Consider the following 22,960-nt stretch of genomic DNA (forward strand, 5'->3'; position numbering starts at 1 on the left):
GACCCCTCGCATGCTTCCGGAGGAGGACGGGCCCTGAGACTGTCAGCCAGGATGGGAGCGAGACCCCGGAGGTGGACTTCCTGAGGAAGGTAAACATATGTTCGTGAGGGGTCTCGTTGGTGGCAGTGCACAGGAGTGACCGGATGGAGTGGAGCGCATCGGAGAGGACCTCCTGCCAGCGGGAGACTTCTAGACCGTAGACCAGGAGGACGGCCTTCCAGACCATTGTGTTCTCCCTCTCCACCTGTCTGTTGCCCCGGGGGTTGTAGCTGGAACTGATGCAACTCGTCGCTCATGAAGGAGGAACGCGATCGCTATGGATGTAGGTGGGGAACTCGAACAAGGTGAAAAGACTGTGCAGGGCCTTGATGACGGTGGCAGAGGTCATGTCAGAGCATGGGATGGCAAAAGGGAATCTTGAGTATTCGTCAGCAATGTTGAGGAAGTACACGTTACGGTCAGTGGAGGGAAGGGGCTCTTTGAAGTCGATGCTGAGGCGCTCAAAGGGGCGAGAGGCCTTTACCAGGTGTGCCCTGTCTGGCCGATAGAAGTGCGGTTTGCACTCCGCGCAGACCTGGCAGTCCCTGGTCACGGTCCTGACCTCCTCGATGGAGTAAGGCAGGTTGCGTGCCTTGATAACGTGAAAAAAACGGGTGACCTCCAGGTGACAGAGGTCATTGTGGAGGGCCCGAAGTCGGTCTACTTGTGCGCTGGCACATGTACCGCGGGATAGGGCATCTGGGGACTCATTGAGCTTCCCAGGTCGATACAAGATATCGTAGTTGTAGGTGGAGAGCTCGATCCTCCACCTCAGAATCTTGTCGTTCTTGATTTTGCCCCGCTGTGTATTGTTAAACACGTTGGTCAGTGAGGAGAGTGAATCGCCTGCCAGCCAGGTAATGCCTCCAATGCCGCACAGCTTCTACAATGGCTTGGGCTTCCTTTTCGACGGAGGAGTGTCGAATTGCGGAGACATGGAGGTTACGGGAGAAGAAAGCCATGGACCTGCCCGTCTGGTTGAGGGGTAGCGGCCAGAGCAAAGTCCGCGCATCGCTCTCCACCTGAAATGGAATGGACTCGTCCACAGCGTGCATCGCGGCTTTGGCAATATCTGCCTTGATGTGGTTGAAGGCCAGGCGGGCCCTCAGCCGTCAGGGGAAAAATGGTGGATTTAATAAGTGGATGGGCCTTGTCCGCATAAGTGGGGACCCACTGGGCATGGTAAGAGAAGAACCCCAGGCATCTCTTCAGGGCCTTGGGGCTGTGGAGGAGAGGGAGTTCCAGAGGGAGCGCATGTGGTCGGCGTCGGGCCCTCGGACTCCGTTTTCCACAACGTAGCAAAGGATGGCCAGGTGGGTTGTGCGGAAAACGCATTTTTCCTTATTATAGGTGAGGTTCAGGAGTTTCGCGGTGTGGCAGAAGTGCCGGAGGTTTTCGTCATGGTCCTGCTGGTCATGGCTGCAGATGGTGACATTATCTAAGTACAGGAATGTGGCCCGCAGCCTGTACTGGTCAACCATTCGGTCCATTTCTCGTTGGAAGACCAAGACCCCATTGGTGATGCCGAAGGGAACCCTGAGGAAGTGGTAGAGGCGGCCATCTGCCTCGAAGGCAGTGTATTGCTGGTCCTCCGGGCGGATAGGGAGCTGGTGGTACGCGAACTTCAAGTCAACTGTGGAGAAGACTCAATACTGCGCAATCTGGTTGACCATGTCAGATATGCGGGGGAGGGGGTACGCATCGAGCTGCGTGTGTATCAGTTGATGGTCTGACTATAGTCGATGACCATCCGCTGCTTTTCCCCCGTCTTGACAACCACCACTTGGGCTCTCCAGGGGCTGGTACTAGCCTCAATGATCCCCTCCTAGGAGTTGCTGGACCTCCGACCTGATAAAGGTCCCGGACACTGTATCATCCGCTCTTAGTAGCGACGGGCTTACAGTCCGGGGTGAGGTTAGCGAAGAGCGTTGGTGGGGCGACCTTGAGGGTCGCGAGGCTACAGACGGTGAGGGGGGGGGCAGGGGTCCACCGAACTTTAAAGTAAGGCTTTGGAGGTGGCACTGGAAGTTGAGCCCCAGTAATAGGGCAGCGCAGAGATGGGGAAGGACGTAGAGTTTGAAGGTAGTGTACTCTACGCCTCGTACAGTAAGGGTCGCGACACAGTACCCCCGGATTTCTACTGCATGGGATTCGGAAACCAGGGAGATTTTCTGGGTCGCGGGTAAAATTGGGAGGGCAGCGCCTTACCGTATCTGGATGTATGAAACTGTCTGTGCTCCCGGAGTCGAAAAGGCAGGCCGTCTCGTGCCCGCTGATCTGGACGGTCATCGTAGATTTTGAGGTGATGAGGCCGGGACTGGTCGAGCGTGGTGGAGGCGAGCTTCGGAAGGTGATGGGTAGGCCGGTCGGAGGTGGCCGCGGCCATCAAACGACCGGGTGAGCAGGGCTCCCAGGAGGCTGCGGAGTGGTCCCAAGATGGCGGCCCCCATGGGTCGCGTATGGCGGGTGGCATCGGAGATGGCGTCAAAGATGGCGGCCCCCATGGGTCACACAGGTTGGTTGGAGTACAAGATGGCGTCAAAGAGGCGGCCCCCATGCGTCGCACATGGCGGGCGAAATCGAAGATGGCAGCGAAGATGGCGGCGCCCACATGTCGCGCATGGCGGGTGGCGCGGCAGCTGGGGGTGGCCCCGACTAGCAGCGCTGCTGGGCCTAGGAGTTTTAGGGAGAGAGATCGGGTCTGGCATGCTTTCGCAAAGTGGCCCCTTCCTCCCACACCTGTTGCAAGTTGTGTTCCGTGCAGGGCAGCGTTGTCTGGGATGCTTACCCTGGCCGCAAAAGTAGCACTTCGGGCTTCTGGCGTTGGTCGGCTGCTGCGCGGCACAGCTTGCGCCGCACTCGAGTCAGATGATGGCGGCGTCCACGAGGGTGCCGCGCGGTCGGAGGTGTAGGCCTCCATGTTCTGGAAGGCCACCTCCAGCGAGTTTGAAAGCTGCACTGTCTCTGGGAGGCCATGTGTACCCCCTTCTAGCAATCGCTGGCGGATGTAGTTCGATTTCATGCCTGCGACATAGGCGTCCCTGATCTACAGCTCCGCATGTTGCGTAGCCGATACCGCCTGGCAATCACCGTTCTGGCTGAGTACCCGCAAATCACCTGCTAGTGATTCCCCAGGGCGTTGTCGCCTCGTGGCAAGAAGGTGCCTAGCATACACCTCGTTTACAGACTTTACATATTGTCCCTTCAGCAGCATTGTCGCCTCCGTATACGAGGGGGAGTCCCTGATGAGAAGGAAAACTTGCGGGCTCGCCCGTGCGTTGAGGATCTGCTTCTATTGGAGGTCGGTGAAGTCTTCGGTGGAGGATCCAAGGTACGCTTCGAAGCAGCTTAGCCAGTGCTCGAATGTTGCAGTGGCGTCGGCAGCCTGTGGGCCCAGCTCCAGGCAATCGGGCTTGAGCGATGAATTCATCTTAGAAGTTTAGTTTATTAAATTGATGTGCCATCAATGAACACAAAACGAGTAGTGAACGTAACTGAGGCTTTAATAAACTAAACAGAAAGCCTCCTGGCCTCTGATCCTGAACTGGGTCAGAAGTGGAGACCAGCCACCTTTATACCGGTCACGAGGGGAGGTGGAGCCATCGGGCAATGGTTTACCACATTTCATGAAATACAGTAGCCGTTTACCACAATATACATTATATACTAGTGGTTTACCACACAGCCATGAAGTCTAAATGATAGTTGAACATAATTTTTCAACTCATCCATTTTGTTCACGAATTTTGCGAATTAACCTGTTGGCCTTGCTATCTGTGACCTATCTGTGAGACCAGGCCCAGACTAATGGGGTTGACTTTTTTAATTGCCCTTTGAAGTTGCCTAATCCCTCAGTTGTCCCAAATTCAGCATTTGAAGACTAACTGTCTCAAAGACCAACTTTGTGCCTCGTAGATGGTGAACAGGCTTTGCGGAGTGTATGACTCGCCACAGCTCTGAGCTACTCCTGTAGTTTTATAGTATTTGTGTGATGTGGCACTGTCTCTCGAGCTTCTTTCTTTGAAGGTCCCTTCCAAACGTTCATTTTCTGATCCCTTTGTGCTGGTGGGAAGTGAGGGCGAAGCACAACTACCTCCCCCCAGCCCCACCAGCAGCTCAGTGGGTGTTGCCACTGCTCGTGGTGCCAGGCGTGAATGTTGATCACTGCACTCCCAAACTAAGGCTTGATTGCAGCCTGTCAGACCCAACAAAATGGCTGTTCAATGTCATCAGGAAAATTAAAATTGGTTCCTGTAAATCTACATACATCACCTGAGGGCAGCTGTACAGCCACAACTAGAATCTGAATAGGTGACACCAGATTGTTCACATTCACAGGCCCCTGGTGGGGACAAGGCCGGGGTGGTGGTTCTCTGCCCAATTCAATTACCTCAGGGCGCAGGGACCCCTGACTGTTGCAGGATCTGTTACAAATTCTGGGTTGCAACCTTTGTTTAGAATGAGAGGCCTTGACTGTTTACATCTCCTATTGCCCTCAATTCTCTGAAACAACTTTGACCTTATTACTTTTTGTTGGCTTTCAAATTGAAACCTCTGGTGTTTAATCATCTTGTCTCCTTCAATTCCAGGTGAGGATGGGGCCTGTCAGGAAATGGAGTGATGAGTGATACCAGGGCTGGGGTTTTGGCAACTTCTGACCGTCCCTTCAGTCCCTCAACGTCCAGGCGGTCAGTATAATCAGTTCACTCAGTTCTCTATTTAACTGTCTCAGCATTGCATAAGTCTTCAGATTGTGATACTCTGAGCTGTTTGCCCCTCAGCTGTCTCTCTTTCCCACCCCTCCCTCTCTTTCTTTCTCCCTCTCTCTGCGATGATTTCCTCCGGCTGCTCCGGTTTCCTCCCACAGTCCAAAGATGTGCAGGTTAGGTGGATTGGCCACGCTAAATTGCCCCCTAGTATCCAGAAGGTTAGGTGGGGTTACTGGGTTATGGGGATAGGGTGGAGGTGTGGGGTTAAGTATGGTGCTCTTTCTAAAGGCCGGTGCAGTCTCCATGGGCCGAATGGCTGCCTCCTGCACTGTAAATTCTATGATTCTCTCTTTCCCCCTCTCTTTCCCTGCTCGCGCTCTATCTCTCTCTCTCTCTCTCTCTCTCTCTCTCTCTCTCTCTCTCTCTCTCTCTCTCTCTCTCTCTCTCTCTCTCTCTCTCTCTCTCTCTCTCTCTCTCTCTCTCTCTCTCATATCTCTCTCTCATATCTCTCTCCCTCTCTCATATCTCTCTCCCTCTCTCATATCTCTCTCCCTCTCTCATATCTCTCTCTTTCCCTCCCTCTCTCTCTTTCCCTCCCTCTCTCTCTTTCCTCCTTCTGCACCCTTGGCACGCTGTTTCTGCAGGGGTAGGGTATCATTCTGTGGCTGGTCGGATGGGCAGCTAACCTGACCTCGGCTGTTTGAGGTGTTACCCAATCTGAGGTTGTGGTAAACCACTGTTAGTGTATTATATGTATTGTGGTAGACTGTTACTGTACTACATGTATTGCGGTAAACCACTGAAATGAAATGGCTCTGCCTCCCCTCGGGCTCGGTATAAAGGTGGCCGACCTCCAGCCCTGCCCCAGTTCGGGATCAGTGGCCAGGAGGCGTTCTGTTCAGCTTATTTTTTATTTTTTGAAATATATTTTATTAAAGTTTTTCGATCAAAAAGAATTTTCCATTTTTACAACTTTGTAACAAAATGTACATTGACCGTTACTTAAACAATATATTAAACTATCAAGTGCAGAAAAAGAACAAGAAAAGAGAAATAATAATACTGAAAAAATAAATATAAACAACTAGGATGGAAAGAAAGAAACCCCCCCCCCCCCCCCCCGGGGTTGCTGCTGCTGTCTTTCCTGTTTTCCCTTATCGCTCTGCAAGATAGTCAAGGAACGGTTGCCACCGCCTGGTGAACCCTTGAGCCGAACCTCTTAGTGCGTATTTTATCCGCTCCAATTTTATAAACCCTGCCATGTCGTTTATCCAGGCCTCCACGCCCGGGGGTTTAGCTTCTTTCCACATAAGTAGAATCCTTCACCGGGCTACTAGGGACGTAAAGGCCAAAACATCGGCCTCTCTCGCCTCCTGCACTCCCGGCTCTTCTGCAACCCCAAATATAGCGAACCCCCAGCTCGGTTCGACCCGGACCCCCACCACCTTTTGAGATCACTCTAGCCACACCCACCCAGAACCAATGCAATACCAGACATGACCAAAACATGTGGGTGTGGTTCACCGGGCTTCCCGCGCACCTCCCGCACCTATCCTCCACTCCAAAAAATCTGCTCAGCTTTGCTCCCGTCATATGCGCCCTGTGTAGAACCTTGAATTGGATCAGGCTAAGCCTGGCACACAAGGACGAGGAATTTACCCTACTTAGGGCATCTGCCCACAGCCCCTCCTCGATCTCTTCCCCCAGCTCCTCCTCCCATTTACCCTTCAGCACCTCTACCATCGTCTCCCCCTCGATTCTCATTTCCCTGTATATATCAGACACTTTACCTTCACCGACCCATGCCCCCGAAATCACTCTGTCCTGGATCTCTTGCGCCGGGAGCTGCGGACATTCCCTCACCTGTTGCCTCGCAAATGCCCTCACTTGCATATATCGGAAGGCATTCCCAGGTGGCAACCCGTATTTTTCTACCAATGCTCCCAAACTCGCGAACGTCCCGTCCAAGAACAAGTCCTTCAACTTCCCAATTCCTGCTCGCTGCCAAGATTGGAATCCCCCATCTATCCTCCCCGGGACGAACCTGTGATTGTTCCTTATCGGGGACCACACCGAGGCACCCGTCACTCCCCTATGTCGTCTCCACTGCCCCCAAATCTTCAAAGTCGCCACCACTACTGGGTTTGTGGTGTATTTTTTCGGGGGGAACGGTAACGGCGCCGTCGCCAGTGCTTTTAAACTTGTTCCCTTACAGGACGCCATCTCCAGCCTTTTCCACGCCGCCCCTTCTTCTTCCCTCATCCACTTACATATCATGGACACGTTGGCGGCCCAATAATAGTCACTCAGACTCGGCAGTGCCAGTCCTCCTCTGTCCCTACTGCGCTGCAGGAACCCCCTCTTTACCCTCGGGGTCTTTCCAGCCCACACAAAGCTCATAATACTCCTGTCCACTTTCTTGAAAAAGGCCTTTGTAATCAGTATGGGGAGGCACTGAAACACGAAAAGAAACCTCGGGAGGACCACCATTTTAACCGCCAGTACTCTGTCCGCCAATGACAGGGACACCATGTCCCACCTCTTAAAGTCCTCCTCCATCTGCTCTACCTGTCATGTCAAGTTAAGTTTATGCAAGGTTCCTCAGTTCCTGGCCACCTGGATCCCTTGATATCGAAAATCCCTTGCTACTCTTCTCAGCGGCAGATCGTCTATCCCCCTGCCCTGTTCCCCGGGGTGCATCACAAAAAGTTCACTCTTTCCCATATTCAATTTATATCCCGTGAACTCTCCAAACTCCCTGAGTGTCTGCATTATCTCAGGCATCCCCTCCACTGGGTCCGCCACATATAGCAGCAAATCATCCGCATATAATGACACCCGATGTTCCTCTCCTCCTCTAAGCACCCCCCTCCACTTCTTAGAGCCCCTCAGCGCTATGGCCAATGGCTCGATTGCCAACGCGAACAGTAACGGGGACAGGGGGCACCCCTGTCTTGTGCCCCTATGTAATCGGAAATAGTCGGATCGTTGCCTGTTTGTAACCACGCTTGCCACCGGGGCCCCGTACAGGAGCTGAACCCATCTGATGAACCCCTCTCCAAATCCAAATCTCTTCAGTACCTCCCACAGGTAGTCCCACTCCACTCTATCAAATGCATTCTCTGCATCCATCGCCACCACTATCTCCGCCTCCCCCTCCAGTGGGGGCACCATCATCACCCCCAGCAACCTTCGTATATTGGCATTCAATTGCCTCCCTTTAACAAACCCTGTCTGGTCGTCATGTACCACCCCTGGGACACAGTCCTCTATCCTTGTCGCCATCACTTTGGCCAGTAACTTGGCATCTACATTTAGGAGGGAGATGGGCCTGTATGACCCGCACTGCAGCGGGTCTTTGTCTCGTTTCAGGATCAACGATATCGTCGCCTCCGACATTGTCGGGGGTAGTGTCCCCCTTTCCTTAGCCTCATTGAAGGTTCTCGTCAGGAGTGGGGCCAGTAGGTCCACATATTTCCTGTAAAATTCCACCGGGAACCCATCTGGTCCTGGGGCCTTTCCTGCCTGCATGTTCTCAATTCCTTTAATCACCACCTCCACCTCAATCTGTGCTCCCAAACCTGCCACCTCCTGCTCCTCAACCCTCGGGAAGTCCAGGAATTGTATCATTCCCTCTTTCCCCTCCGGGGGCTGGGACTTATACAGCCTCTCATAAAATGACTTAAACACCCCGTTCACTCTCCCCGCTCTCTGCTCCATCCTTCCCTCCCCGTCCCTAACTCCTGCGATCTCTCTCGCCGCCCCCCTCTTCCTAAGTTGTTGGGCCAGCAATCGGCTCGCCTTTTCCCCATATTCGTATTGTATTCCCTGTGCCTTCCTCCACTGCGTCTCCGCCTTACCCGTGGTCAGCAGGTCAAACTCCGTCTGTAGTCTCCGTCTTTCCCTCTATAGCCCTTCATCCGGGGCCTCCGCATATTGCCTATCCACCCTCAGAATCTCCCCAATCAGTCTCTCCCTTTCTTTACCCTCTTGTTTCCCCCTGTGGGCTCTTGTGGAAATCAGCTCCCCCCTAACCACCGCCTTCAGCGCTTCCCATACTACTCCCAATGGACCGCTCCATCATCATTGACCTCTAGGTATCTTTCAATACATCCCCTCACCCTTCCACATACCCCCTCGTCCGCCAACAGTCCCATGTCTAATCTCCAATGTGGGTGCTGCTCCTTCTCCTCTCCTAGATCCAGATCCACCCAATGTGGGGCGTGATCTGAAACGGCTATAGCCGAATATTCCGTTCCTACCACTTTCGGGATCAGCGCCCTTCCTAGGACAAAATAGTCTATCCGGGAGTATACTTTATGGACGTGGGAGAAGAAGGAAAACTCTGTACTCCTCGGTCTAGCAAATCTCCAGGGATCTACTCCTCTCATCTGCTCCATAAACCCCTTAAGCACCTTGGTCGCTGCCGGCCTCCTCCCGGTCCTAGATCTGGACCGGTCCAGCCCTGGGTCCAGCACAGTGTTGAAGTCCGTCCCCCGTCCCCCCATTACCAAATTTCCCATCTCTAGGTCCGGGATGCGCCCCAACATACGCTTCATAAAACCCGCGTCATCCCAGTTCGGGGCATTTCCGTTCACCAGCACCACCGCCTCACCTTGCAATCTGCCACTCACCATCACGTACCTGCCCCCACTGTCCACCACTATGGTCTTAGCCTCAAACGATACCCATTTCCCCACCAGTATTGCCACCCCTCTATTTTTCGTATCTGAGCCTGAGTGGAATACCTGTCCCACCCATCCTTTTCTTAATCTGACCTGATCCGCCAATTTCAGGTGCGTCTCCTGAAGCATAACCACATCCGCCTTCAGTCTCTTTAGGTGCGCAAATACCCTTGCCCTCTTAATCGGCCCATTCAGCCCTCTCACGTTTCACGTGATCAACCGGGTTGGGGGGCCCTTTACCCCCCCCCCCCCCCCCCCCCCCCCCCCCCCCATCGTCGACTAGCATCCCCTTTTTTAAACCAGCTCCTCACCCGGGTCCCACGCACCCGTTTTTCCCCCAGACGGCGCCCTCCCGTCCCGACCATCCCATCTCGTATCAGCTCCCCCTTACCCTCAGCAGCAGCAACCCAGTTAGTTTCCCCCCCCCCCCCCGCCAGATTCCCTTCTAGCTTGATTGCTCCCCCTTATTGCTTCCGGGAGTCAGCAAACTCTGGCTGACCTCGGCTTCCTCCGTTTACCCTTGGCCTCCCTGCGTGTGAGGCCCCCTTCCTTCCTGCGCCCACTTTTCCCGCCGCAATTTCCATAGCGCGAGAAAAAACCCCGTGCTTCCCTCTCGGCCCCGCCCGTAGTGGCGCAGCTCCCTCTCCCCTTCCCTGTCCCCTTCCCCGTCCCCACCGGCGCCCACATTTCTTCGTGTGTCCCCCCTCAGGGAGGGGGGAGAAGAAAAAAATTCTCCCGTCTAACATTTCTACAGATAAGCCCTCCCCCTCTCCCCCCTTTGCATTTCTTTGCCACCACCTCGCTACTTCTTTCCAAACATCAATCCCTCAAATCTAGTCCAACTTCTCTTCTTGAATAAATGTCCACGCCTCCTCTGCCGTCTCAAAGTAGTGGTGTTTGCCCTGGTGTGTAACCCACAGTCTTGCGGCTGCAGCATTCCAAATTTTACTTTCTTCCTGTGGAGCACCGCCTTGGCCCGATTGAAACTCGCCCTCCTTCTCGCCACCTCCGCACTCCAAACGTGATACACGCGGATCACCGCGTTCTCCCACCTGCTACTCCGTGTCTTCTTAGCCCATCTCAGGACCATCTCCCTGTCCTTGTAGCGGTGGAACCTCACCACTATTGCTTGCGGTATTTCCCCTGCCTTTGGTCTTCTCACGAGGACCCGGTATGCTCCCTCCACTTCCTCTCCCGTCGGGGCCTCAGCTCCCATTAAAGTATGGAGCATCGTACTCACATGCGCCCCAACATCAGCTCCCTCTGTCCCTTCGGGAAGACCCAAAATCCTTCGATTCTTCCTCCTCGAGCTATTTTCCAGGGCTTCCAGCCTTTCTATGCACCTCTTATGTAGTGCCTCGTGCGTCTCCGTCTTCACCACCAAGCCCTGTATCTCGTCTTCATTCTCGGCTGCCTTTGCCTTCATTCCACGGAGCTCCATCGCCTGGGTCTTTTGGGTCTCCTTCAATCCCTCAATCGCCAGCAACATCGGCGCCAGCACCTCCTCCTTGAGCTCCTCCACACATCGTCGGAGGAACTCCTGCTGTTCTGGGCCCCATACCATCTGGGCTCCCTCAGCCGCCATCTTGCTTCCCCCTTCTCTTCTCTGCCGTTGCTCCAGAGGATCCTCCGCAATCTGGCCACTACTATCGCTTCTTTCCATCCACACCCGGGGGGACTCCTTCCTTTATCGCCTCACACTGGGTTTGGCCGTGAAAAATTTCCGTTGGTTCTCCCGATAAGAGCCCAAAAGTCCGTTGAAATGGGAGGTGCCGAAATGTGCGGCTTAGCTGGTCATCGCCGCAACCGGACGTCTTCCTGTTTAGCTTATTAAAGCCACAGTTACGTTCACTACTCGTCTTGTGTTAATTGATGGCACATCAGAGACTTTAGGGGTTGAGTGAGGCAGCCAGGTCTTCTTCACCTTCTCTCCTGACGCACAGTGACTTCAACTCGAACCTGTGATGTGCGAGCACAGACTTTGTGAAGCAACGTGTTGTATCTTGTCCTGATGCAACTCGCTATTGTGTCTGATCCCTTTACATGTCTCCTGTGTCTTGCTCTTTTCACCTAAAGGTGCTGCAGTGATTCTGATTTGTTTGTTGTGATGTTTGTGGTGAGGCGTGTCTCAGTTTTGTAAGTGCTTAACAGAGATGATTGAAACATCAAAAGGTGTCTTACTAATTGCGGCGTTCTTCCAGCCATCCACCCTCTGACATTCCTCAAAGGCTTCACACGTAGTGCCTGAGGAATGTTCCCTCTGTCCCATCTTTTTTTGCCATGATATTTTGCCTCTGTACTGCTTTATTTGGAATGTTTTGCCTTGTGCGGGTGCTCAGTGCTATCCAGTGGAGTTGCCGATTTGGATACTGCTGAGTGTCATGTGAATAACTCTTTCTTGGCATCAGCATTTCCATTCCACTGCCAAGTAGTAGTCCCTTTTGACACATGCCTGCCAATTTTTGCCTCTCACTGTCACGCCTACCAGTCAACAGAATGACTAACCAGATCTGAATACAGTCATATGTTTTCTTTTGGCAGGGTGAGGGATATCGTGAAGGAAATTGAAGACGCCCTGAGCCAGGGCTCTCGTAATTCTACAAGCAAAGGTCCCTGTACATATAAGAGGCCTCCAACCAGGAACTTGGACAAGGGTCAATCCGCTGGGGCCTCGGGGGAAGCCCTACCACCAGCTGGGACGATTGAGCACTCTTCGAAAGTTGGTCCGAGTAGAGCATGCATAAATGATACACAGCTGCTCAGACATCGAGCCACGGGGCGGGGGGAAGCCCCTCGAAATGGACCTGGGGGTGTAAAGAAACCATTGCAGAAAATGCACTCAGTGGGTAGTGCCCCCAGTCATGGCGATCGGGTCGGCTCCCGACATCACACTGTCAACATTAAACAAAAGATTTCACAATGGGAGGGGAAAACGAACACTGGCACGGACCAACACACACCCGCGGAAGGTGCCTTGCCCCCAGAGTGTGGGTGTCCATTGGTGGCGAAGACTGAAAGCCCAGTAGGTGGCAATAAGAAAGGCCTTGTAAAAGCTAAAAGCCTGGGCCTAGATTTCAGGGAAGGATGGAATGCAAATGATCAAAAGGTAAAAAGTACTCGTGAGAAAAATGGGGGAGAACCGAACTCGAGAGGATTGGGTTCTGTGATCCCTCAGGTTAAAAAGCTGGAGCGTCTGGTCAAGAACGCACCAGATTCTGGAAAGCTGCTACCTCCGGGCAATTTTTATACATCCCAGAATTTCTGGAAGAAGAAGATGGAAGGCGTTTTAGAAGATAAGAATGCAACGTGTGCTTCAGAACTGAAAAGGAAACGGGAAAGCACCAGTTCAGCTGAAAAGGATTTAGATTTGAGAAACTCTGAGAACAGAGAGACAACTATTAGGAACGCAGAGAATGTGTATGCTGATTCGGAGGAAACCGATGAATCGCGTAGAATTAATCCTGTGCCTAAACCCCGCAGAACCTTCAAATACGCTGTAGATAAAAATTCTAAGGATGCTCCCCCTCAAGGGAAGTTGACTTCTACAAAAGAAAATGTTCGCTCCCCACCCCCACTGCCAGCTAACCCACCTCCTTCAGCCAAGGCACTGGTGACTGGAACTACATTGATAAAGACCAACAGGTATGCCAAACACCATTTGGTTAGACAATACATTTGGAGGTTTGACTTTTAAAAAATATATACATATATATTATTTGTTCCTGGGATCTGAGCATGTGCTGGCTAGACGATCACTTATTGTCCATCCCTAATTGCTCTTGAGAAGGTGGTGAGGAGCTGCCACGTATTAGAAAACAGAAAGGCCTGAAAATATCGGTCCGTGTTTAAGCTAAAGTTCGGATCTGTTTCATAGCTTCCAACTGATTAACATGAACTGTGTTAGCGGAGATACACTTTTAACATCAAACACCAACTTTTAACTGAAGCGTCGTCTGAGGACCTCATTCATTGTGACTTCTGTTGCTAAGTGTACATTTGACCTCGGCATTGCACATGCTTCAATAGTAATGAAGTGATATTTGAGTGAGATAAACTCCTCAGTCATCCTTCGACCCCCTCCTGCGTGTCTCGCTGCCTGTCATAACCTCTGTGCTTTTATTCATACTATAAATGTTGTCTTCTTCTTGGGCAGTCCCTCTGGATTGAGGGTGGTTTACTTCCACTCTGTAAAGATGGGTTCTGAGATGACTGATGATGTGTGATCTGCAGTCTCTGTCACACATGGGGCCGGTGGTGCTTGGAGGGTTGGGTGGGTGAGTTGTTCGAGGGTTTATGCTCTGAGGCCTTTGCTTTGCCTCCACATGTTCCTTTTTTAGAATGTTTTATTGAACCGTGGGAGTTTCTTTTCCTGTGTCCTTATTCTAGGCTCTCTGGCCTCTGACGGTTGTTTTCGGCCTACCCCCACCCTCCCTTTCCAGTCGTCTTCCTGTGGACCCGTTGGCTACCTTGCGTTTCCCCCATCTGCCCCATTCTATTGCCTGTTGGCTTCAAACAGGTCCTGGAAAAAGCTGGTGAATGGCCAGCACACTTTGTGGTAGGCATCCTCTGACCCTCTGACGGTGAACTTGATCTTCTCCAGATGGAGAAATTCTGATATGTCTGCCAGCCAGTCTGCAGCTCTGGGTGGTGCTGCTGATCGCCAGCTGAGCAGCATTCTCCAGCGGGTGATTAGAGAAGCAAAGCCTAGGGCATCGGTCCTCTTCCCCATGAATAGTTCTGGCTGGTCAAATACCACGAAGATTGTCACTCTCCGGCACGGCTCCACCCTCACCCTCCCAACTTGGTCTTTGCCTCGAAGAAGGCTGTTCAGAACCTGACAAATCTGGGGCATGCCCAGAGCATATGGGTGTGGTTGGCCAGGCCTCTCTGGCACCATTCACATTTGTCCTCCACCTCTGGGAAGAACCTGCTCATTCTGGGTCATGTCAGGTGCACTCTGTGCACTGCCTTGTGCAGGATGAGGTGGAGTTTGCCCTACACAGTCCTTTCACCACCCTATTTCCACCCCTAGCTCTTCCTCCCATTTTTCCCAAAAGTCGTCCGTACAGGTCCCCGCAGTTCCCCTGCCCCAGAATGCCCGTGTCCAGTAACTCGTCTATCTTTGTGCTTTTTAGCATTGTGCTTTTCAGGGTTCGTGGGTATGTAGTCGTCTCATTGCAGAGAACGTTTTTGATCTGTAGATGTCGGAGTTTGTTCCTGTTTGGTAGATCCAGTCCCTCCATCAGCTCCTCTAAGGTCGCTAGTCTGTCACCTGTGTAATAGACCCTAACAGTCAGTGTCCCCCTGTCCTGTCTCAGCTGGCATCAAGCATGGCTGGTGCAAACCTATGGTTGCGGCACATGGGAGCCATGATGGACATATTAGTCAGACCAAAATGTTGCCTCATCTGGTTCCAAGTTCTTGGGGTCGCTACCACCTCGGGCTTGTTGAGTGTTTTGCTGGAGGGGATGGGCCATGGCGAGGGCCCGGAGGGTACACCCTGTACATGTGGACTCCTCCATCCTCGGCCATTCCGTGTTTGGGTGCTGTGCCCGGCCCCTCACTCTTTTCGCCGTGGGTGCCCAGTGGTATTATTGCAAGTTTGGGAGGCCCAGGCCTCCCATGTTTCTTCTCCTCTGTAGTACTGTTTTGGGTATTCTCCCCTGTTCCCTCACACAAACGCCATAATCATATCTATTGAAAGGAAAAAGGCCTTGGGGATGTAGATCGGTATGGGTCTAAACAGGAAGAGGAACCTGGATGGTATGTTCATCTTGATCGTCTGCACCCTCTCCACCAGGGAAAGCGCGAGTGCGTCCCATCTCTTTTTTAAAAATATATATTTTTATTAAAGTTTTCGAACACAATTTTTCCCCCTTACAAATCAACAAAAATGGTAACATGATAACTGATAGTTCACTATTTTATTTTAACAATGTTATCTAACAAAATAACACAAAATAGTGCTCCCCACCCCGCCCCCTCACCCCATCTAGAACACAAACAATGTATCTCCCCCTCCCCCCCCCCCCCCCCCACCCTGGGCTGCTGCTGCTGGCTATCTATTTTCCCCCTAACGTTCCGCTAGATAGTCGAGGAACGGTTGCCACCGCCTGGTGAACCCTTGAGCCGATCCTCAGCGCAAACTTCATCCGCTCCAGTTTTATGAACCCCGCCATATCGTTTATCCAGGCCTCCACGCCGGGGGGTTTCGCTTCCTTCCACATAAGTAAAATCCTACGCCGGGCTACTAGGGACGCAAAGGCCACAATATCGGCCTCTTTCGCCTCCTGCACTCCCGGCTCACCCGCTACCCCAAATATAGCTAACCCCCAGCCTGGCTTGACCCGGACCTTCACCACCATCGAGATCACTCCCGCCACTCCCCTCCAATACCCCTCCAGTGCCGGACACGACCAAAACATGTGTGTGGTTCGCCGGGCTTCCCCCGCACCTCCCGCATTTGTCCTCCACTCCGAAGAACCTGCTCAACCTCGCTCCCATTATGTGTGCTCTATGTAGCACCTTAAATTTGACCAGGCTAAGCCTGGCACACGAGGAATTTACCCTACTTAGGGCATCAGTGCACAAACCCTGTTTCGTGTGGGCAGGGAAGGCCCCGAGGGTAAGGAGGGGGTTCCTGCAACGTAGCAGGGACAGAGGGGGACTGGCGTTGCCGAATTTGGGCGACTACTACTGGGCCACCAACGTGGCGATGATCCGTAAGTGGATGATAGAGGCAGAGGGGGCTCTTCTTCCCATTTTCCCTTCAGTTCTTCTACCAGCTCCTCCCCCTCTTCTCTCATCTCCCGGTATATTTCGGACACTTTGCCCTCCCCGACCCACACCCCCGAAAGCACCCTGTCCTGGATCCCTTGTGTCGGGGGCAGCGGAAATTCCCTCACCTGTTGTCGCGTGAACGCTCTCACCTGCATATACCTAAAGATATTCCCCGGGGGCAGCTCATACTTTTCCTCTAGTGCTCCCAAGCTCGCAAACGTCCCATCTATAAATAAGTCTCCCACTCTCCTAATTCCTGCCCGGTGCCAGCTCTGGAATCCTCCGTCCAACCTCCCTGGGGCAAACCTATGGTTGTTCCTGATCGGGGAACACACCGAGGCTCCCAACACACCCCTCTGTCGCCTCCATTGCCCCCAGATACTTGATGTTGCCGCCACCACTGGGTTTGTGGTAAACTTTTTCGGGGAGAGCGGTAGTGGCGCCGTCACCAGCGCTTTTAAGCTCGTTCCTTTGCAGGACGCCATCTCCAGCCTTTTCCACGCCGCCCCCTCTGCCTCTATCATCTACTTACGGATCATCGCCACGTTGGTGGCCCAGTAGTAGTCGCCCAAATTCGGCAACGCCAGTCCCCCTCTGTCCCTGCTACGTTGCAGGAACCCCCTCCTTACCCTCGGGGCCTTCCCTGCCCACACGAAGCTCATGATGCTCCTATCTATTTTTTTGAAAAAGGGCTTAGTGATCAGTATAGGGAGACATTGGAACACAAATAGGAACCTCGGGAGGACCATCATCTTAATCGCCTGCACTCTGCCCGCCAGTGACAGCGGCTGCATATCCCACCTTTTGAAATCCTCTTCCATTTGCTCCACCAGCCGAGTCAGATTGAGTCTGTGTAGGGTTCCCCAGCTCCTGGCTATCTGAATCCCCAGGTATCGGAAGTTTCTTTCCACTCTCCTTAGCGGCAGGCCATCTATCCCTCTACTCTGGTCCCCAGGGTGTATCACAAAAAGCTCACTCTTTCCCATGTTAAGCCTATATCCCGAGAAATCTCCAAACTCCCTCAATATCTGCATAACTTCTGTCATCCCCCCCCCCCCACTGGATCCGCCACATATAGCAGTAGGTCATCTGCGTAGAGTGACACTCGATGTTCCTCTCCCCCTCTAACTACCCCTCTCCATTTCCTGGAGTCTCTCAGCGCTATGGCCAGTGGTTCAATTGCCAGCGCGAACAGTAATGGGGACAACGGGCATCCCTGTCTTGCTCCCCTATGTAGTTGAAAATACTCCGACCTTTGCCGATTTGTGACCACACTTGCCATTGGGGCCCCATAGAGGAGTTTAACCCAGCTGACAAACCCCTCCCCGAACCTCCTCAGCACCTCCCATAGATACTCCCACTCTACCCTTCCAAATGCCTTCTCTGCATCCATTGCCGCCACTATCTCTGCCTCCCCCTCTGCTGGGGGCATCATTATCACCCCCAATAGCCGTCGCACGTTGACATTCAATTGTCTCCCCTTTACGAACCCTGTCTGATCTTCGTGCACCTTCCCTGCTCTCCGCACCGTGGTTCCCGTTTCATCCCTAACTCCCCCTATTTCCCTCGCCGCTGTCCTCTTTCGAAGCTGGTGGGCCAACAGGTGACTCGCCTTTTCCCCATATTCATATCTCATCCCCTGTGCCTTCCTCCACTGTGCCTCTGCCCTCCCTGTGGTCAGCAGGTCGAACTCCGCCTGGAGTCGTCGCCTCTCCCTGTATAGTCCTTCGTCCGGGGCCTCCGCATATTTTTTATCCACACTCAAAATCTCCCCCAGTAATCTTTCCCTTTCATTGGCCTCTGTTTTCCCCTTGTGAGCCCTGATGGAGATCAGCTCTCCCCTGACCACCGCCTTCAGCGCTTCCCATACTACCCCCACTCGGACCTCCCCATCATCATTGGCCTCCAGGTACCTTTCGATACATCCCCGCACTCTTCCGCAGACTCCCTCATCCGCCAATAATCCCACATCCAGTCGCCAGAGTGGACGCTGCTCCCTCTCCTCTCCTAGTCCCAGATCCACCTGATGTGGGGCATGGTATGAAACAGCTATGGCCGAGTACTCCGTTCCTTCCACCCTCGAAATCAGTGACCTTCCCAAAACGAAGAAATCTATCCGGGAGTATACCTTATGGACGTGGGAGAAAAAGGAGAACTCTTTGGCCAGCGGCCTAGCAAATCTCCACGGATCTACTCCCCCCCATTTGGTCCATAAACACCCTAAGCACCTTGGCCGCTGCCGGCCTTCTTCCGGTCCTGGATCTAGATCTATCTAACCCTGGGTCTAGCACGGTGTTGAAGTCCCCCCCCATTACCAGGTTTCCTACCTCCAGGTCCGGGATGCGTCCCAGCATCCGCTTCATAAATCCCGCATCACCCCAGTTCGGGGCATATACGTTGACCAGCACAACCTCCATTCCCTGCAGTCTGCCACTCACCATCACATATCTGCCCCCGCTGTCCGCTACAATGTTCCTAGCCTCGAACGACACCCGTTTCCCCACCAATATGGCCACCCCTCTATTCTTTGCATCCAGCCCTGAGTGGAACACCTGTCCTACCCATCCTTTCCTTAACCTAACCTGGTCTGCCACCTTCAGATGCGTCTCTTGAAGCATGGCCACACCTGCCTTCAGCCCCTTTAAGTGCACGAACACTCGGGCCCTCTTAATCGGCCCATTTAGGCCTCTCACGTTCCACGTGATCAGCCGGACTGGGGGGCTGCCTGCCCCCCTCCCCTGTCGACTAGCCATCACCCTCTCTTGGCCAGTCCCACGTCCCGGTTCCGCGCACCCACCCGTCTCTCAGGCGGCGCATTCCCGCCTCGACCACCTTTTCTCTTACCAGCTCCCCTTCGATCTCCGCAGCAGCAGCCCAGTTGTTCCCCCCCCCCCCCCCCGCCGCTAGATCCCCATCTAGCATGGTTACTCCCCCCATATTGCTTCCGAAAGTCAGCTGACTTCAACTGACCCCGGCTTCTCCCGCTCTCTCCTTGACCCCCCCTCCCCCCCCCCCCCCCCGTGTGAGGAACTCCCATCCTCCTTGCGCCTATCTTCCCGCCATCATCTCTCTGGCGCGGGAAAAGAAAACCCCGCGCTTTCTAGAACCATCCCGCCCCCCCCATGGCGCAGCTCCCCCTACCGCCCCGCTCCCAGTCCCCATCCCCCGCCTGTGTCTCTTCTCTCCCCCCCCCCCACCGGCGCCCACATTTCTCAGTGTCCCCCCCCTCCCCAATTTACACCTCTATACATCAGCATTGTCGTTTCCCCTCCAACATCAGTCCCTCAGTTCTGGTCCAGTTTCTCTTTTTGAATGAAGGTCCATGCTTCTTCCGATGTTTCAAAATAGTAATGTCTATCCTGGTGCGTGACCCACAGTCGCGCCGGCTGCAACATCCTGAACTTCACTTTCTTCTTATGCAGCACCTCCTTGGCTCTATTGAAACTCGCCCTCCTTCTCGCCACCTCCGCACTCCAATCCTGATACACTCGTATCACCGCATTCTCCCATCTGCTACTTCGTACCTTCTTGGCCCATCTCAGAACCACCTCTCTATCATTGAAACGGTGAAATCGCACGATCATCGCCCTAGGTGGTTCTCCAGCCTTTGGTCTCCTCGCAGGGACCCGGTGGGCCCCTTCCACTTCCAAGGGGCCCGAGGGGGCCTCAGCTCCCATTAGCGAGCGTAGCATCGTGCTCGCGTAAGCCCCGCCGTCAGCTCCTTCCACTCCCTCGGGGAGACCCAGGATCCGGAGGTTCTTTCTCCTTGATCTGTTTTCCAGGACTTCAATACTTTCAGTGCACTTTTTGTGGAGCGCCTCGTGTGTCTGCATTTTGACCGCTAGGCCCAGGATCTCGTCCTCGTTGTCCGTTACCTTCTGCTCCACCACACGGAGCTCTATCTCCTGGGCCTTTTGTGTCTCTTTAAGCCCCTCGATTGCCTGTAGCATCGGGGCCAGCACCTCCTTCTTAAGCAGCTCCACACACCGTCTTAAAAATTCGTCCTGGTCCGGTCCCCATGTCGCCTGGGCTTCCTCTGACGCCATCTTCTTCCTTTCTTTCTTCTGCCGCTGTCCTCGTGGATTCTCTGAGATCTGGCCGCCGCCGACGATCTTTTTCTTTTCCGCTGGGGGGGACTCCCTGTTGTCTCACCCCACACCGGGTTACGTCACGAAAGAATTTCCCGTTGGGGCTCTTAAAAGAGCCCGAAGGTCCGTTTGAGCTGGAGCCGCCGAAATGTGCGGCTTAGCTGGTCATCGCCGCAACCGGAAGTCGTGCGTCCCATCTCTGTAAGTCCTTATCGATTTGCTCCACCTGCTGGTCAGGTTCCACTTGTGGATCCGTGTCCAGTCGTTGGCTATCAGGATCCCCAGGTAGTGGAATTTGTTTTGCTTTTTAAAAAGTATTTTTATTCGACAAATTTTTACCACACGAGAAAAAACCCAACTCCATCAATACAAAGTCAATCCCACCAAAACACGAACACCCCCACCAGCGCTCCCCCCCCCCCCCCCCCCCCCCCAAACAATCAACGGTAACCAACTCCGGAAGGTGCATGAGGAGCAAGCCCCTCCTTCACCCCTCTCAGCTCGAACTTCACTTTCTCCAATGTCACAAACTCCAGTAGGTCCCCCGCCACATTGAAGCACAGGGTGGAGAAGCTGACCTCCACCCCAACAAGAGCTGCCTACGAGTGAGCAGTGAGGCGAGGGCTAAAACATCTGCCCACTCCCACCTACAACTCTGGCCAGTCCGACACCCCGATACGGCTTCTAGGGGACCGGGCTCCATACCCATATGCAAGACCCCCAAGATTGTACTGGACATTGTCCTCCAAAACCTTTCTATCTTCGAGCCGGACCAAAATAAATGTACATGGTTCGCGGGGCCCCGCCCACATCGCTCACAGACATCCTCCACTTGAACAGCCGGCTCATTCATGATTTTGTGAGGTGCGCCCTGTACACAAACCTCAGCTGTATCAGCCCCAACGTCGCACACAAAGTTGAGGCATTCGCCCTCTACAGCACCTCACACCACAGAGCCTCCTCCCACTTTGCCTTAATCCCTTCATGGGTGCCCTATCCTCCTCCAGGATCTTCCTGTACATCGCCGAAACGACCCCCTCTCCAGCAACGGAAAACCTTTCTTGCAAAGTCTCAAACCTACATATACCTAAACCTTTCCCCTTGCACCAACTCATACTCCCTCAACTCCTCTAGGCTCAAAAATCGCCCTCAAGGAACAAGCTTAAAGTGCCGCCTAAACTGCCTCCAAATCTTCAATGTGGCCACCACCACCAGACTCACCCAGTACTTTCCTGGAGCCATCGTGAGCAGGGTCGTTACCAGAGCCCGCAACCCTGACCTACTACATGACCCCGCCTCAACCTTTACCCACAGAGCCCCCCCCCCCCCCCAACCCCCATCCCCTTGTTCCAGCCCCGCGCCTTCTCCGCATTCGCCGCCCAACAATAATACAGCAAGTTCGGGAGTCCTAACGCCCTCACCTGTTGTCCTCTCTGCAAAACCACCCTCCTACTTCTGCCACCACACAAGGAAATCAACTTGTCCAGCCCCTGAAGAAAGATTTGTGTAAAAAGACCGGCAAACATTGAAATATAAACAAAAACCGCAGCCAAACATTCATTTTAACTGCCTGCACCCGATGGCCCCACCTCGATAAATCGGGCTTCACGCTCCCCACCAAGCGAGTGAAATTCTGTTTCCAGAGCCCTTCCCAATCTCGGGCCACCTGCATCCCCAAATACCTGAAGTGGGTTGTCGTCAAGTGGAATGGCAGCCGCCCAGCCGAGAGACCAGAAAATGTTTGCTCTTTCCTGATTTCAATTTATAGAAGGTCACAAATCTCTGAAGCAGCTCCATTATACTCCCCACCGATGTGCTCTGCTCCGAAATATACAGCAGCAGATCATCGGCATGTAGGGACACCCTATGGTCCTCACTGTACCCTTCCACAGTCCTGAGCTCCTTAGCGCAATTGGCAAGAGCTCAATAGCCAATGCAAACAACAGGGGGGGGGACATGAGGCACGCATGTCTCATACCCCGGTACAGTGCAAAATACCCCACGTTCATGGTGTTAGTGTGAACACTCGCCATCGGTTCCTTATACAGCTGCACCCACGCCACAAACCGCGGCCCAATTCACAATCTCTCCAATACCGACATCCAGTAAACCAATCAAACGCCTTCTCTGCGTCTACTGCCGCCACCACTTCCATCTCCTTTCCCTCCGTAGGAGATGGGGCCACATTTAACAACCTCCTCACATTTGAGAATAGCTGCCTTCCCTTCACTAACCCCGATGATCCTCCCCAATCACCTTCGGGAGACACCCTCCCAACCTTGCCGCCAATATCCTGGCATCTGCATTCAGTAGATATGGGCCTATACGACCCACACTCCATCCGATCCTTAGCCTTCTTTAGGAGCAATGAAATAGAAGCTTGCCCCATCGGTTGCGGCAAGACGCCCCTCCCTATTGCATCCTCAAACATTCCCAACATCAACAGTGCCAGCTTGTCCTTAATTTCTCACAAAATTCAACTGGGAACTGTCTTTTCTGCTTGCATCCTCCCAATTGCCTCCTTCACCTCCTGCTCCCCCACCAGTCCCTCCAACCCTGCTCTATTCTCCTCGCCCAGCTTCAGACACTCCAACCCTGCTCTATTCTCCTCGCCCAGCTTCGGACACTCCAACCCGTCCAGGAATTCCCTCCTTCCACG

At 53.4% G+C, this 22,960-nt stretch overlaps 1 protein-coding gene across 4 annotated transcripts in view; it reads left to right on the forward strand.

The window, feature by feature from the left end:
• The window catches only part of LOC140393945 (DENN domain-containing protein 2C-like), a 253,665-nt gene that overhangs the window by 123,507 nt on the left and 107,198 nt on the right, over window positions 1-22,960 (forward strand). For all 4 annotated transcript variants that reach the window (XM_072480624.1, XM_072480623.1, XM_072480626.1 and 1 more), the window contains exons 2-3: window positions 4,629-4,727; window positions 11,975-13,075. In XM_072480624.1, coding sequence (XP_072336725.1) covers window positions 4,660-4,727; window positions 11,975-13,075 — 1,169 coding nt within the window. In that variant the 5' untranslated portion in view covers window positions 4,629-4,659. The remainder of the gene's footprint in view (window positions 1-4,628; window positions 4,728-11,974; window positions 13,076-22,960) is intronic.

This window comes from Scyliorhinus torazame, chromosome 17 (assembly GCF_047496885.1).
Source record: "Scyliorhinus torazame isolate Kashiwa2021f chromosome 17, sScyTor2.1, whole genome shotgun sequence".
Taxonomy (NCBI): Eukaryota; Metazoa; Chordata; class Chondrichthyes; order Carcharhiniformes; family Scyliorhinidae; genus Scyliorhinus; species Scyliorhinus torazame.